The sequence below is a fragment of the Eurypyga helias genome, unplaced genomic scaffold (assembly GCF_000690775.1).
Source record: "Eurypyga helias isolate BGI_N326 unplaced genomic scaffold, ASM69077v1 scaffold19939, whole genome shotgun sequence".
Lineage (NCBI taxonomy): Eukaryota > Metazoa > Chordata > Aves > Eurypygiformes > Eurypygidae > Eurypyga > Eurypyga helias.
This window is the reverse complement of record NW_010270335.1, coordinates 1-16,516: the sequence shown is the minus strand read 5'-3', so window position 1 is coordinate 16,516 and position 16,516 is coordinate 1. Positions and strand designations below refer to the sequence as shown.

At 58.4% G+C, this 16,516-nt stretch overlaps 1 protein-coding gene across 1 annotated transcript; it reads left to right on the top strand.

The window, feature by feature from the left end:
* Positions 1-1,546: 1,546 nt before the first annotated feature.
* Positions 1,547-16,110, top strand: LOC104514672 (kinesin light chain 1-like; the record flags this gene model as incomplete). Its single annotated transcript, XM_010158417.1, has 14 exons — positions 1,547-1,816; positions 2,008-2,238; positions 2,599-2,683; positions 2,797-2,992; positions 3,312-3,399; positions 3,758-3,859; positions 4,180-4,353; positions 4,625-4,724; positions 5,256-5,308; positions 8,008-8,075; positions 8,158-8,266; positions 9,046-9,195; positions 15,792-15,916; positions 16,053-16,110. Coding segments are annotated over exons 1-14 (1,788 nt in total), but the record flags the coding sequence as incomplete, so codon positions are not given.
* Positions 16,111-16,516: the final 406 nt, after the last annotated feature.

The following is a 16,516-nucleotide window of genomic DNA, read 5'->3' as shown; positions in this document are numbered from 1 at the left end:
TCGAGGGTGTGAAGAGGAACCTGGTGTTCAGGAGACACAAACGTGTTTCTGCCCTGCTGAGGTTCGGTAAGGTCTCCGCAGTGTGTCAAGAGTTTGCTGCCTTTCCTGAGGGGTGAGTGTGCATCGCTGTTTGCCATCTTTGCTTTCAGTGCGGCAGCGAAGAAGAAACCAGCCCCATCTGTGGCTCAGGGCCCGCTCCTGGGCTGGGGTAGTGGTGGGTGAGCTGGGAGCTTGCCTTGAGCTCCACGGGGCAGAGCTGGGGAAGAAAGGAGCAGTGCCAAGAAGGGGAGCTCTGCTCTCTGCTCCTGTACTGGGGCATAACTTCTGCTTGCTCAGTAAACAAGGCTGAACAAAGAGCTCAAACCACGCAGAGGTGGCTCCTGCAGGAGGACAAAGCCAAATCTGTTGGCAGCTCTCTCCCCCTGCCTCCTCCCTCGTAGTGCCTGGGCGGTTGGCCAGCTTCCTGCCAGCACAGCCCCGGGTGCTCAGGTTGCTGCTCCTGCCTGCTGGCCTCGAGTGACCGATAGCCAGGTGGGGGGTAGCTTTCCTCCTGGTGCTGAGGCACCCGAAGAGCCTGCTGGGGTGGCCCAGCAGGAAGGGCAGTGGGGGTGAGGCTGGGTGAGTGAGTGGTGGGGTAGCAAGAGCACTGTCAGCCTGTTGTAAGAGGGTTTGCCTGCTTCTTGTGCCTCTTGCCCTCTGGCCTGCTGTTTCCCTAGCTCCTGGGTTTTCTGTGCTAGGATCTTGCAGCACTGTGGGTCCCAGTGGGACTTGGTGTCCCTGTGCAAAGGCAGCAGCTCGGTACTCTCCTGTTGTATACCTGGGGGGACTGGGGGAGCCATTGGGCTGGCAGCAGGGGGGAACGAAGCTGGAAAAGCTGTCAGTGTTTCAGGCTGACACCCACACAGGCTGACTCGGTTCATGCTGGAGGTGTGATGTCCCTTATCGCCCTTATGGCCATGCTGTGCTGGGATCATCAGGGTGTACTCTTCTAGTCAGGGGATTTTTTTGTTTGGCCCAGTAAGGCCACTGATGGCCTCCCTGTCTGAGAGATGCTCTTCCAGGAGATTTTCCATGGAGGAAGCAGGAAGCTTGGAGCTGGCAATCCTCCACTTTTCTGTTCCCTTTCCTCTGCAGTTGGAAGAGCTGTTGAGCTCCGACAGCCCCCTCGCATCAGTGGTCGGTGGGCTGGAGGTGTATGCGTTGCAACCCCAGCTGCCAACTACAAATCTCCGCTCTTAAATGGAAGCTAAATCAGCTTTCCTTGCTGCTGGGAGTGTGGGGGTGTTGGAGGTCAGCACTGATTTTTAGCCTTTTTGCCTCCTGTCCACGTGTGCCACCTGCAGTGGTGGCCAGCGCTCTGTACCACGAAAGCAGAGGCACATGCCCTGACAGCTGCCTGCTGCCAACGGGAGAGGGAGAGACGAAGGGCTTAGTGTGGGCAACCGGTTGAACACTGTCTGGCTGCTTGGAGGAGGCTGTGATGCTCGTGTCTGGTTGTGGCTCTGAAACAGCACTGAGGCACTCTGGTTTTGTGTCTCTCTCTGCGCAGCGCTGCAGGAGCAGGACTATGTCCACCATGGTGTACCCAAGAGAGGAGAAACTGGACAAGCTGAGCCAAGAGGAGATCATTTCCAACACCAAGCTGGTGATGCAAGGGCTGGAGGCGCTCAAGAATGAGCACAACTCCATCCTGCACAGCTTGCTGGAGACCATCAAGTGCCTGAAGAAAGATGAAGAAGCCAATCTCGTGCATGAGAAGTCCAACCTGCTGCGCAAGTCGGTGGAGATGATCGAACTGGGGCTCGGAGAAGCTCAGGTGAGAGTGATGGGGGCATCACTGCAGCCCCCCAGGTGTAACGCAGGACTGATGGGGAAGGCGGGCACATAGCCATTCCCCATAAGCTGAGGGGCAGCCAGGGATCGCGTGTAGAAGGCAAGGGCGGGCCCTAAGTGTGGGCGTGAGGGAGATACAGGTTGTGGTTGGTGCTAACTGGGACTCTTGACAAGGTGATGATGGCGTTGTCCAACCATCTGAATGCCGTGGAGTCGGAGAAGCAGAAGCTGCGCGCTCAGGTGCGGAGGCTGTGCCAGGAGAACCAGTGGCTGCGCGACGAGCTTGCCAACACCCAGCAGAAGCTGCAGCGCAGTGAGCAAACCGTGGCTCAGCTGGAGGAGGAGAAGAAACACCTTGAGTTCATGAACCAGCTGAAGAAGTACGATGAGGATGTCTCGCCTTCGGTATGCCCTTGGCCTGTCGAGCAGCCGCCTTTGGGGGTGGGAGAGGTTGGACCAGCAGGATGACCTAGGTGTTGCCCTGGATTTTACCCCTCCCAGCTACTGTGTGCAGCAATGCCTGTAACTAAAGGGAGCCTGTGTGGGGCAGGGTCTCCGGGAGAACATGGAGTAGCGTGCCAGGATGCGCTGGGGAAACCCGGTTTTGTTAGGTGTGTTGGCTGGGGGGGAAGGTGGTGGCAGAGATGACAGGGGAAGTTGAGGGTGGTGGTGGTCTGCAGCAGGGAGGAGAGGTTGGCAGCTGACAGCCCAGGCTGTTGCTGTCTCCTTTGAGCACCAACGGTATTGTGATTCCCATCCTCTCAGGAGGAGAAGGAGGGTGACTCCACCAAGGACTCTCTGGATGATCTGTTCCCAAACGAGGAGGAGGAGCATGGTCCTGGATGTAAGTGTTTTCTCATGCGTGGTTGCTGGCTGTGTCTGTTCAAGCCTCCTGTGCCAACCGTGCCCCTGTTTGTCCCTCTGTGCCTGCAGTGCCCCACCAGCACAGCAGTGCGGTGGCAGCTGCCCAGCAGGGAGGCTACGAGATTCCCGCACGCCTGCGCACCCTCCACAACCTTGTCATCCAGTACGCCTCGCAGGGACGCTACGAGGTGGCTGTGCCGCTCTGCAAGCAGGCGCTGGAGGACCTGGAGAAGACATCGGGCCATGATCACCCTGATGTGGCCACCATGCTCAACATCCTGGCATTAGTGTACAGGTGAGCGTGGTGGGGAGGGCAGGACTGGGCAGGAAGGGCTTCCTGCCTCTCCCACTTACCAGGACAACACATTCTGGTGACAGGGAGCTCCCTCAGCTCTCAGTGCCTTGCCTTTCAAAAAGGTTTTGGCACATATGAGGTATTGAGACTGCCAAGCTCCCTGATATAATTAGGGATTGTCTAAGCTGGGGAGGAATGGAGAGATGAAAGGGCTGTGGGGGCTGGATCTGTGTGGAAGGAGGACTGCTTTTAGCAGTTCTGCTTGCCACGGGCTGTGGTGTCCACATCCCAACTAACTTTGGCTGGCTTTGCACCGCAGGGATCAGAATAAATACAAAGAGGCAGCGCACCTCTTGAACGATGCTCTCTCCATCCGTGAGAAGACCCTGGGCAAAGACCACCCGGCGGTGAGTGTCTCCCTCCTCTGCCAGCCACTTCCGTGGGTTAGAACGGTGCTGTCGTGGTGTGTCTGCAGCAGGACTGCCGTGGGCAGCAGTGCGTTCTGGGATGCAATGGGGACTCTTCACACGAGGTGGGGCTCGGGTTTACTGCTTCAGTATTCCCTGCTGTCTTGTTCACTGTGGCCTCTTGGGAGTTGGCTTCTGGATCCTGCGATGTAGGCAGGGTAGCCTTCTGCTGCTGGACCTTGTTCTCTTCAGAAGTAGCATGAAGGAATTGAGACAGTCACTGTTCCTGCTGCTTGCACCCCTTGTTTGGTCCCAGTAGATTCTGCTTTGTTTCATGGAGAAGCTTATGTCTCTGCAGGTGGCAGCAACTTTGAACAATCTGGCTGTTCTCTATGGCAAGAGAGGGAAGTACAAAGAAGCAGAGCCACTGTGTAAGCGAGCCCTGGAGATCCGTGAGAAGGTACTGGTTTCCCACACTTTCCTTACTTCCTTCCAGTTCTCCCTGAGGGTTTTCCCATTACCTCACTGCACCTGAGAGATCCAGGACCTACCTAGTCTCTTTGGCTGCTGATTCTGCCACCCCCTTCCTGTCTCTTCAGTGTTTGTGGCCTTGGAGAGGCCTGGCAGGAGGTGAAAGCTGGGATTTCTCCTCTCTACCTCCCTAGTCCTTGGATCTTTTCTGACATAGGCATGTCCTGGAGGGACTACAGTACCTATCTCCAGGACTCCACTGTGGTCTTTCAGTGTTGACTTTTTGTGGCTTGTCTTTTGTTCACTCAGGTCCTAGGCAAAGACCATCCCGATGTGGCCAAGCAGCTGAACAATCTGGCCCTGCTGTGCCAGAACCAGGGCAAGTATGATGAGGTGGAGTACTATTACTGCCGGGCCCTGGAGATCTATGAGAACTGCCTGGGTCCTGATGACCCCAACGTGGCCAAGACCAAGAACAACCTGGTGAGACCCTGGGGAAAGGCCAGTGGGGGTGGGGAGTGGTGCCATGGGAAAGGTGAGCGTTGCCCAGTGCTTGAGGAAGCAGAGAGAGAACCGCAAGAAAGGGGAGGCGGGGAGAGTTGATCTATAAGGCCAGTGGGGGTGGGGAGTGGTACCATGGGAAAGGTGAGCGTTGCCCGGTGCTTGAGGAAGCAGAGAGAACCACAAGAAGGGGGAGGCGGGGAGAGTTGATCTGTGTTGCGCAGTGGGGCTGGAGCTGTTTTCTTGGTTGCAGGCCTCCTGTTACCTGAAGCAAGGCAAATACAAAGATGCAGAGGTCCTGTACAAGGAGATCCTCACCCGTGCTCACGTGAAGGAGTTCGGCTCTGTGGACGGTTTGTACAGAAGCTGTTGGGGATGGGGAAGGGTGAGCAGTTTGGGTTCCTGAGCCCAGCCTAGGCTTGGCTGGTTCTGCTGTCCCCCTGGCAGAGGGCTGAGGTGCCTTGCAGCGCCCTGCTTTGGGCAGCCCTTGAGACACTGCCATTCTAGTGTGCTACGCTGCTCCCCCTCTTCTCTCAGAGGAGGCTGGGAGAGCTCTGGCTGCCAGTCTTTACTGGGCTGGCAACAGTTGTGGCTAAAAGGGGGAATAGCAAGTGGCACAATCATTCCCAGGCACAGGCTGAAGTTTCTCCTGTATATCTGGCACAAGTATTCCACTACGGGAGGACTTGTTCCTTCCTTTCCTTGTTCATGCCCTTGCAATGTCCGTTGCCTTTCTTGGGGCCCTGGCCCAGGGGATCTGGAAGGCTTGTTACACGCCCTGGTGAGCTGCTAGCCAGGCAGTGCAGGGGGCAGAGCCCCAGCAAAAGTGGCATTGCAACAGGGTGAGGTGGTGAGGGGAGCTCTCTTGTGTTCTTCCCCCACAGATGAACACAAGCCGATCTGGATGCATGCAGAGGAGAGAGAGGAGATGAGCAAGGTGAGTCTGAGCTGATGGTGCTGCCTGTTGATAGCAGCAAGAGCCTGGGGAGAGGAAGGAAATTCAGGGGGTTTGATCCTCTTACCACAGCCAGACCCTCCTTCCTGCAGCCTGAAGAGCTGCCGTGGCCCCTGATGAAGGCCAGGAGGCATCTGAAGAGTGGGAAGGAAGCACAGCTGCTCCTTGGGGCAGGAGGGAGGGAAGGCCCATTGGACAGTGTGATGCTTTTCCTGGGTCAGGGGGTACTTCTCACTCTTGGGTGTGGCTGCATGCTCTCTCTTTGCTTCAGCAATCCCTCTAGGGCATGCAGATGATGGCGGATGGCAGGGGCTTGTGCTGCAGGGCCTTGGCATTCTGTTCCAAAGAACTGCTCGTACCCAGAGCACAACACACTTCTGAAGCAGCCCTGAGGCTGCCTGTGGAAAAATGGAGGTCAAGAAGAAACTGCTGCCATCACCTTGTTTAGGAAACGGAGCCAAACCTTCTGAAAAAGATCTCTGCACAGGGCAGGTCCTGGTGGTTCTTTGCTCTGCCTGGCCTCTGAAAGAGGATAGGCATGGGTTGTGCTTGCCTAAGCTGAGAGGCAAAGAAGCTGTTGCTCTTACTGCTCAGGAGGAGGCTCCTTGTTACTTGTGTGCACAGCTGATAAAAGTAGCAGGGTCCTATCTCTGCTTTTCGCAAGCCTAAGGCCTCACCTGCTTTTTGGCAGGTGGGTGAAGCAACAGCATGAAGGGCTCTGGTCTAGTCCTCTAGCTGCAGTGGGAGCAGATGCCATCCCTCTCCTTTCCTTTGCCCTTGGAGCAGGTGCTGTCCCTAATGGGCTCAGACAGCAGGCTGGCAGGCTCGGCTTGGCAACTAACTGGTCCCATCCTGCACGTCTGAAGAGCAGGGCACTAGCAGCTGCCTCCCACCAGCATGCTGTGTCTTCCTACTGAACCACATTGCGGTCCCTAGTGCAGGGCAGTGCTTGGCTCCACCTTGCACTGCTCCATTCGCTGCCCTGTGAAGGCTCTGCTGCACAGAAATTACACTTGTGGTGGCACCATCCTATGCAGGAGAAGTCAAAGTTGGAGGAGAGACCAGGCTCCCCTTGCTCCATCTGGGACTGAGACACTTCTGGTGGTGTCTTTGGAGAATGAAGAGATCAGAAGTAGATAGTTGTCCGGTGGAGCAATGCAAACTTTGCTGTGAGGCAAGAGAACAGGCCCAGGGACCTACAGTTGGAGTGAGATTTGTTTTACAGCCTGAGGCAAGGACTGAGCTGCTTTTCCTACCCCTGGGGCTCCCATCCCCAGGGCAGCATGTCCGTGGCACATCTGCCTGGCATGGCCTTCCTGGCCCAGCAGCAGTAACCAGACCTGCTTGTGCTGCTGGCCCAGGGGCTGGGGCTGCTGCGCTCTGCTTCGTGCCATGTTCCACATCTCCTATTAAAAAGCATCAAACACCTCTTGCAGAGCTTCACTTCTTTCTTGCCCTCACTCCTCTCTCTCCCTCTGCTCTCGGTGGCAGAGGGCGAGGCCAGCTTGTGCCAGCGGCAGGCCCTTGGGCACAGATGGCAGACTGGCCTGCCCCAGGAGACGGGACACCTCTGGCTCAGCCACCCTCAGGGCTGCCTCTGCACAAGCTTCAGAGGGGTTTGGGTCAGAGCTCTGCGGTCTCTGGTGCCTGCCCAGGGTGTGCAGGCCCAGGGAAGCACACGCATGCCTATGGCTCAGGGAGGTTCCAGCGTGTGGGGTAAAGATCTGAGAAACAGTGGGACTGAGTAAGAAAAATGGTCCTGGTGATGACATTTTGTTCTGGGCTAGAGCCCCAACCAGAGGGAATCTCTTGCTGTGAAGCGGTGCCCCCTGCACCTGCCCAGTGCCAGTATCCCTGCTGGGCTGGGTGCTTCCCACCCAGCCTGCGTGTCCCATGGGTGCAGAGCCAGGGGCATGGCTTGCCACGCACCGGGGTGTGCAGTGTGTGGACCGGCAGCGGTGGGATTCCTGCCGGCAGGTGCTGTGGTCCCTGGTGACAGGGCAGTGCTGGCTGATGGCCTGCAGCCTGAGTTGTCCTGGCCCTAGGTCTTTCTCCTTGAGCATCACACTGTGTCCCCTCTCCCATTGCTCTGGCCAGCAGCCTCTCTGCTCCTGGCTGTGGCAGGGCCAGCTGGCCTTGGGGTGCAAGAGCTGGGCATGGAGAGGAGACAGCTGGGCCCAGCTGCTGTGGGGCAGGCCTGGCTGTGCAGGCAGAAGGCTTGGATGTGGCTGGCTGATCCTTTTGCTAGCCGTGCTGGAGGGGTTTAGCGCCTGTGCTGCCTGGCATGCCCATGGAGTTTTTGTTGGTTTTGTGGTGGCTTTTTTGGGGTGTTTTTCTCCCTTTTGCATGCTGCAGGGGGTTGTGGGTATCATGTCCTCCAGAGTTCCATAAGGATGGGCTGTGTTATCCCTGCTGCCTTTGGTACCACAGAAGGGGCAAGGAGATGGGATTGTTCTTGCTGGGGTAGGGACATTCCTTTTACTTGTGGCTCAAATCTGTTGCAGCAAATGGTCTTTCAGCTTTCCCTCCAAAAACCTGCTGGGCTTCATCACTGTTTGCAAGTTGTGTTTCTGAAGGCTGGGCTGGTGGGGGGTGCAGACTGGTGCAGACCCTGGTACCCAGTGGGAGAGCACAGACAGTAGGCACGGGCCTAACAGCTCTGCTCTCTCCTCACCCTGCAGAGCAAGCACAGAGACAGCGCTCCCTACGCTGAGTACGGCGGCTGGTACAAGGCCTGTAAGGTTAGCAGGTAAGCGCTGTTTCCTGGGTGGCTGTGGGATCTGGAGGGGGTGTCCCCAGGGGTCTTGCTTATGTTCCATCTGTTATTGCAGCCCGACTGTGAACACCACTCTGAGGAACCTGGGTGCGCTGTACCGGCGCCAGGGCAAGCTAGAGGCAGCTGAGACCTTGGAGGAGTGTGCAGTTCGCTCTCGGCGGCAGGTAACCCCAAAGGGACCTTTCCCGGTGGAGGGGGCTTTGTGGGGCTTGGGATGGTGGGTCATGGCACAGCATTTGGCTTGGGCTGTGGGGTGGGACTCTGCTGGGCCTTGCAGTCTCTGATATACTTGGTTTTCATTCCCATGACACCAGAGCAGCTTAGCGGTTGGGGTTGCATTTGTGCAGGGGTACACGTGTGGGGTTGTGCACGGATGGAGCAGACATCAGTGTGTACACGTGGGGAAGAAGGCCTGGCACTCTGCATGCAGGACTACTCCAGCAGTGTTAGGGCAAGTCAGCTGCTGAGGAGATCTGCACTCACTGGGATGGTTTCTTTCCACTGGTTGATTGGTTTGGTGGTGGGGTTTTTTTTTTTGTTTTGGTTAGGGAACACACTAGGGATTTCCTAGAGTGCCTCTCACCCTAAGCTCTCAATCCTCAAATAATAAAGTAGGAGCTGTAAGCACCTAGCACAAAGACTGCAGAACAGCAGGAGCTTTCACGCACCAAAACGTGAAGAAAAAAAAGCTGTCAGCTTTGGGGTAGCAAGCCCTTGTCCCCCAGCGTGGTAGGGGCTCACTGAGGTGGGAACCCAAACAGGGACCGCTACATGCAGAGTGGCATTTGGCTCCATCCATCTTATGCCGGAGGGTTTTGGCTGCGATGAGACAATGGCCAAGAGAGTGGACAGAACCGAGCGCAGCAAGGCCGCAGCAGATTGCCAGAGGGAAAAAACAGTGGAAGGCAAAATATGGTGCTTCCTTATCCCTTTCTACTTGCAGGGCATCGACCCGATCAACCAGACGAAGGTGGTGGAGATCCTGAAGGAGGGCGACGGCACAGAGAGACGTCGGAGCCTGGGGGGCAGTGTCAAGTACGAGAATGCCACAGACGGTAGCGAGGAAGTGAGTATGGGCGTGGAATGGAGCGGGGTAAGTACAAGACACCATCAAGAATGGCCTCAGCTGGCTGCCAGAGGGAAGGGACAGCCTGGCTCAGGACTGTCCCTGCGTGGCCTGTCGTGGCATCCTTGTCTACTTCCATTCGTTCCCTGCACACTTCCTTCCACTCTTTCTTGGCATGAGCCAGCCAGCCCGCAAAGGTGCATGCCTGGGCCTGGCTTCTGGTGTACGGGCCAGATATCCCTAACTGAGGGCTCCTGCTTCCAGGGGGCTGCCAGGCCCTAGCAACGCACAGCATGAGCTGGTCCTGGTCTGCCCTTAATCTTAGCCTTGCAACCTTATTAACATATCTCCCTGCTGCTCCCCTCTTGAGGCCCCGGCTGAGAGCATTGGCCCCATCTCAGGCCCACGCGGCCTCTGTGAGCACCTTGGCTGGTTGTCCCGCACTGCGCCACGGGCAATGCTGAGCCTGGGAAGGGCTATGTGCGTGTGTGTGCCTGGTGTGGTTGTGACTGAGTGGCTACAGGGCATGGGAATAGTCTGCAGCCAGGGTCTGTGCTGTCCCCCTCTCCCGGTCTCACGCCCTCCGTGGGCTCTGGCCAAGCAGAGGCCGTAACAGACGGGCCTTTGCGGGATGCCAGGTTGTGGCAAAGGAGGCTGATGTTAGCTGAGGCACAGACAGGGTGACCCGAGCCTGTCTAGGCTTGCTCTGCGACCGAGGGGCACTTCGGTCACTCGCACTGAGTTTGGAGGAAGGCAGCGGTCCAGGTCTGGGATAGGTGCCTTTTTTCTCCTGTGAGGAGGAGGATGGAGGAGAGGCAAGCGAGCGTGGTGCTGGTGGGTGCTTGGGTCAAGAGCTGCTAGGGCTGTGAACGCTCGCTGTTCCTCCTGCACACTCTAGCTGAGAGCGTAGCGTAGCTGGGTGCCCGGGGGTTGTTGCAGCCTGGCACAGATGACACACTAGGCATATGGAGTCCTGCGCTCCCTCCTCCCATCTGCTGTCACTAACCCTTCTTTCCTACCTGGCTCAGCTCCATCCCCACCCGCATGAGCTCCCTCCCTTCCTCCTTCCTCTTCCCTGTTGCCATGACAGCCCCTCAACACCCAAGCCTGAAGCCTGCTGGCTCTCTTGATTGTGGATTGTACCCAGGAGGTGGCTGGAGGAGACACGGGGAGCAGAGCTTTGAGGGGACCCAGCAGCTCTGCCAGATGCAGGGCTGTCCTCTGTCCCAGCTCTGGGCGCCAGGAGTGAAGAGGGTTCTAGCCCCGGCAAAGCACCAACCCTGGGCCCTGGCGCACCCCAACAGTGGAGGGGCTAGCCAAGCACAAAGGGGGATGTGCGGGTTGGGATTAGCACCACCTGGTCTCTGTCCTGGCTGTGGTTGGTGGTGGGTGTTTGCTTTGCGCTGGTGATGGTCTGGGACACCTTCCTGACCGGCTCTGGTCTGATCATCCCAAGCAAGCAGGCAATGCCACCCTCTCCCCTAGGCCGACCCAGCCGAGGTGGATAGTCCCTGCTGATGTGACCCTTCCCCAGGGGCCTTGGCAGGGCTTCCCTGGCCCCAGCCAGCTGTAGATAGGGGGTTTGAGGGCTGGCCCAGCACCCTGGGGGACATGGCTGCTGCCGTGTGATGCTCAGTGCTTCCTCCAGCCTGCTGCACACATAGCCAGCCTCCTCTCACAGCCAGCAGCCCTGCACTGGGCTGCAGCTCTCCCCCCCAAAAAGAAGTCTGAGGCAGCTCCTGCTGCTTCTGTCTGTCACAGCCAGTTGTTCCCTGTACTGCTCTAGAGAGCTGGGACGTGCTGCCTCAGGGCGGTGTCTGCTGCCATCCCTTAGCTGTCAGCTGCTGCAGGCAGGGCCATGGGAGTCCCCAGGGTGCCAGCAGCCTCTGCCCTACTGCCAAGGGCAGCTCTGGAAGCACCCCAGTGCCTGGACCAGCTACTTGCTGCCCAGGTAATTGGGCTGTGAGAGCAGGGATGTCACCAGCTCGGTGGCACTCGGGCCTTGGCAGGCACACCATGCCCAGGAGCAGGGAACCCTCCAGGCTGTTCCTCCCCAAGCTAGCTGTTCCTGCCAGCCTGCTAGAGCGTGCTGGCAAAGATGTGAGTCTGCTGCATCAGCCTCACAAGGAACCCTCCTTGCCCAGACACGGCCAGTTGTCTCTGCATGCAGCCTGGGCCCTGTCCTACCTGATCCCTGGGTGACCTACAACCTCACGGCCTTGTAAATTGTGTCTTTCTCCTCTCTGTGCACTAGGCTTAAATGCCTCCCGAGACTCCCTCTTTCCCCTCCACCGCAGTCACCTGGATGTTTGTGTTGTATCTTCCGACTTTTCCTCCACACCATCCCTCCTTCCTCGGCAAGACCTCCACGCCAGTCCCCCAACCCTCCCGGCGCGCGAGGGCACCGCGATGCCTGCAGAGGAGTGCCAGGCCACGTGGCCCAGCTCCAGTCCTGTGGCCAGCAAGAGCAGGAAGAATCTGCGAGGAGCTGCCCGCTCCCCCAGGCCAGGGTGACAGGCCACCGTCCCCTTGCGTGCCCCCACTCCCAGCCTGCCCTCGCTCATCCCCGGGGACCAGGCCTGCAGGGGATTGTCTTCACTCCAGGCGTGCCAACTCCACCATCATTAGACATCCTCAACCCTCTTAGCTTGTTCCCTTCATCCCTGCAAAGGCCAGGATGGAGGCACGAAGGTGGGGGGGATATTTTGGGACAGAGAGGGCCGTCGTGCCTTCCCTGTAGGCTTAGCTGATGTTAGTGCCCTGTAGCAAACCTGCGCTGGCCACCAGTGAGCTGGGCTCTCCTTGCAGCACCGGGCAGCCCCAGTCTCGCTGTCATTCTCCCCACTGAGCTCTGTGACCCAGGGGCAGCATGTGAGTCTCTCTGCAGGGGTGCAGGAACGTGGGGTGGCCCATAGCTACCGTACATCCAAGATGAGGGGGTGACAGCCAAGGGCCGTGCATGGCACCTGCCAGGACGAGCGTGTTGGGTTGTAACCTCCTGACGTGATGCTGTAGCCGAGTTCCTTGCCTGATGGCACTGAGGGGTAAATCAGGTCCCCGTTGCTCCGGCATCCACCAGTGTGGCTGCTGGGAGAGGTGGGAGTGAAGCTGTTGGCTGTTCCTTGGAGGCAGAGGAAGGGTAGGAGGAAAGCAGGACTGTTCTGCAGACGGCCAGACCTGAGGCCATTGGAAGTGGCCGAGATGGGGAATGGGTTGGTTTGGAGCAGAGTGGTGGGAAGAAAAAAGGAGGTGCAAAGAAGGATGTGAGGAAAGGAAGAGCTGGGGCTTGGGGTGCTAGGAGCATGCGTGGGCAGATGGAAGGGTGGATGGCGGGGTGGGGGGTTTCCACAGGGGGAAAAGGAAGGTACCAGGTTACTCACGGGCAGTTCTTTAGCACAGGACCTGGCTTGCCAGGCGTGGGCCCTGGGGCTGTGACCCGCTGGCTGTCCCTAGCCCAGTGGGCGGGAAGTCTGTAACCCTGTCCCTGCTAGGAAGGCGATGCTGACCCTGGGGGTGTGTGGGGGTGGCTCAGTGCTTCTGGTGGGGCTCCACGCCTGCAGTGTCTGGTGCTGTCGGTCACTGCTGGGAAAAAGGGATTGTTTCCCAAGGCCAGCCCACTCCTGCCTTGACCCTCACACCCTTGGGTGCCCATGTTCATCCCACCTCCTACAGGAAGTGAATCTCCTTGGGAAGACAGCTAGGGAGGCTGCAGCCAGCAGGACAGAGCCCAGAGGCCAGCGCAGGACCCTCTCTTATTTATTTAGCTAGATAGTTTCTCTCCTAGTAGTCATCTGGAAGGTTGTGATACTAAATGTGCTTGTGTCTGCCTGGGTCTGGCTTTGCCGTGGTGGTGCGGAGGCCTTCGGGCACGCGCTTGCTGCTCCCCTGGGAGCTTGGGCTTGCTGAAAGGAGGTTTGTCCTCAGGACCATGGGTTGTGGAACCCAGGGCTGAGTGCTCTAGGGCTGCCACCTTCCCTGCCTGCCTCTCCCAGCGCTGCTCCATGCTCCCGGAAAGCGGTGAGTCCCCAACGCAGGGTGCATTCAGGCCTCGGTGCCACCCGCCCCTGTGCTTTGCCATGTCCCGGACCTGGTGCTGTAACAACCGTACCTCTGATTAAAGGTAGACAGACCCGAACCGCTGCCCTGTGCTTCTTTCCACGCTTTGGAGGCCAGCGTCGGTCGGCCAGCCCGGTGGTGGTGGGTGCAAGTGCTGCTGGAGCAGGCGTGGGTGTGCTTTGGGGTCTGTGTGCACACAGGGCGCCTCTCCTAGGCTGAGCATCGGAGCTGAGGGACCCAACCCCACCATGCCTCTCCCTAACTGCAAACTGGGGGTGTGCTGCTAACCTCAGCTTTTGTAGCCGTGTGTGGCAGGGCTCCCTGGGCTACCTGAGCTTGGGCCTTCCCCAGCTGGTGTTTCCATGAGCTAGAAATAATCCCATGGTGTCCCCCGGCGCTGAGCTCCATCTGCTGCCAAATCCTGCCCAACCCTCCCTGCAGCAGGCAGGGTGGGAGCACGCAGTGGAGCATGGCTCGGTGGTGGAGCTGCTTTTGGGTTGTTTTTTTTTCCTTTGGGTGCAGTGGGGGAGCAGGGGATCTGTGGTAAACCAAGCCCCATCAATGTTCTGGGTTAAAAATAACCCTGCAGAAGAGGGAGTGGGGAGAGAAGGGAGGCTATTTTTAACCCAGCATGCAGCAGCATGTGGTTCTGGTGTTGGTCTGCAGTCAGTCTGCACCACTGCAGCTGGGAAAATCTGGCTCCATGCTCCAGCCCTGACCCCAGAGCGTGCTTCTTGGCTGGATCCTGCTGCTCTTGTGCCCTGGTCCCGCTCCCTTGCCCCAGCTGTGTTCTCTCCTCTGCCCCAGCTTGTGTGCCCTGGCCAAAGGAACAGTGGCAGTATCCTGCGGGGAGGGTGGTGACACCCCACCCCCCATCTTTGCTAGTGCCACATGCTGATGGGCAACTCCTCCAAAACCTGCCCAGGATGCCTGGTGCAGGAGCAGAGTTGGTTACCTTGCTAATACCCCTGGTGCTCTCTGCGTTCCTGGTGAGCGGGTCCCTTGCAGCAGCAGCACGTGGCTCCCAGTTTGGAGACCCTCCATCCTGATCAGAAAGGGAAGAGGTTCAATGTGCTTGGCTTATCCAAAAAGGGATAAGATGAATACCAGGAGAAGGATTTGCTGGTAGGATAAGTCCTGCTCAGCTGTTGGAGAGAGGTCTAGGGTGGATCAGCTTTGAGTAATCGAAGCAGAGAAGTGTTGGAAAAGCCTTTCCCAGGGCCACAACTCCTAGGGGTCAGTACAAGGGGGGAGACTGGCCTAAGGCAGAGATGCTGCAGAGCTGCATGGGCAGTCCTGGGGCAATCGCTGCTGCCAGCCTGGGCCACAGGGCATTTTTGATCTTCTGGGGTGGCCAAAGGGGTTCCCACACATCCTCCTAAGGAGCAGAGGGCTTTTGCTGGCACCCTGTCTCATCTCCCCTGCCCTGATACCAAGGGGTCATGGATCAGGAGCAGGGAGGACTGCTGTTGTCAGGCCGTCGGGGCAGAGGTAACCCCACGTCAGCAGTGGTGCTACAGCCTTGTGTAAGGAGCCTGCCTGGCTGCAGGGGAAGAGCCTGGTGCCATGATGGCATGAGGTGGTGTCGTGCCTGCACCTTGCATGCAAGGAGCTTAATGCAGGTGGGCTAAGAGTCACTTTCTGGGGACTTCTGGGGGCATGTGGGAAGAAATGGGCTGGGGAACAAGATTTAGGGCTGGTTTTGGTCGCTGGAAAAAGCAGGCAGCCATAAAGAAACCCCTGCAAAGTGCCACCCAGGGACAGCTAGTGAGGACGGGCGCACTAAAGTCGGAGGGGCCAAGGAGAGTGGTGCTTGCTTGGAAATGCAGTGTTGGTGCAGCCAAAGGAAAGCATCCCAGCTGGAGCTGCCCCAGTTGCTCCGCAGGCTCAAAGCTAATCATCTGGGGCCTGTCAGAGGGGGGACAAGGCCGTGTGTGCATGTGGACTGGTCTTGTCTGATGTGAGTGAGCCTACAGACCCGGCATGCAGGACCAGGATGTGCATCAGGACGAATGCTGGATGGAGAGGAAGAATAGCAATGGCATGGTGAGGAAGGGCAAGGGGAGGGGGAGGATAGTCTCCAGCAAATGACAAACTGGGGGTTGAATGTCCTGGCAGCATGTCCTGGCCTGACAAAGTTACCTCCAAGCCTGGGACACCAGGGCTTGGTGTTTCCCTGGCCACTGGGATCTCCTTGGTTGCTGCTGCCTGAGCTGTCGCAGGTGATGGAGCTGTGCTGTGTTTGAGCGGGGCTGTGGGGATGCCAGTGCCATTTGTGCTGGTGGCCTGGTGCAGGGCAGCAGCCTGGCTGGGTGTTGGGCTTGCACTGGGCAGGAGGGAGGTAGCCTGGATGAGCCAGGCTGTGGTGGTCCCAGACTCCATGGCCATCCTGTCCTGTGGAGAATCAGGGTGAGGATGTCGTGAGCAGTCAGCCTGCTCTGGGCCAGGGCTGAATCCTTAGTGCAAGCAGGCAAGAGGGGGTTTGGAGCTAAGCCCAGTTTCTGCAGCATTCCAAAGCCTGATCGGTGCCACTCAGCCGTTGCCCTGGCTTGTGTCTCTGTGTCCAGGATGGCAGTGGCACCCTCCAGCGCAGCAGCTCCCTGGGAAAAATCCGGGATGTGATACGGAGAAGCAGTGAGATGTTGGTCAAGAAACTGCAGGGCAATGGTCCCCTGGAGCCCAGGAACACCAGGTAGGGACCAGGGCTGCGAGGGCCAGGCTGGGTACAGGGTGGGTGGGGGTCCTGGCACTGAGGGCCAGGCTGGGTACAGGGGGTCCTGGCACCTTGGGGGTCGGGATGACACATGCTCTCCTCTGCTTTCTTGTAGCATGAAGCGAGCTGCGTCATTAAATTACCTGCACAAGTCTAGTGATGCTTCGTTTGAGGTAAGCACGGGGCAGGCGGTGGGGCTGGCACGGGAATGGGGGCTGAGTTGGGGGCTGCGTGGCCACAGCTGGTTGTGGGGACCTTTTGCCAGTGACACAGCTGGTGAGGGGCCGAGTGGGCCACATTAATGTGGTGCCCGAGACCCCCCTGGAGGCGTTGATCCATGGGGGGGTGCGCTCTGGCTGCGTGGGGCTGGAGCTACGCTGCCTTCCCAAGGGGTGGCCTGGGCCGGCGCCCCTGGGCAGCTGTGCAGCCCCTCTTCGGAGCCCCCAGCTACGGAACGGAGGGTGTTGCCTCCCAGTAAGCCCCCCCCGGCCTGCTGTGAGACTGGGGGACACGGACTGGGAGAAGGGGGGACAGAGGTGAACCCCAATGCAGGCAATAATCATAGAACCATAGAATGGT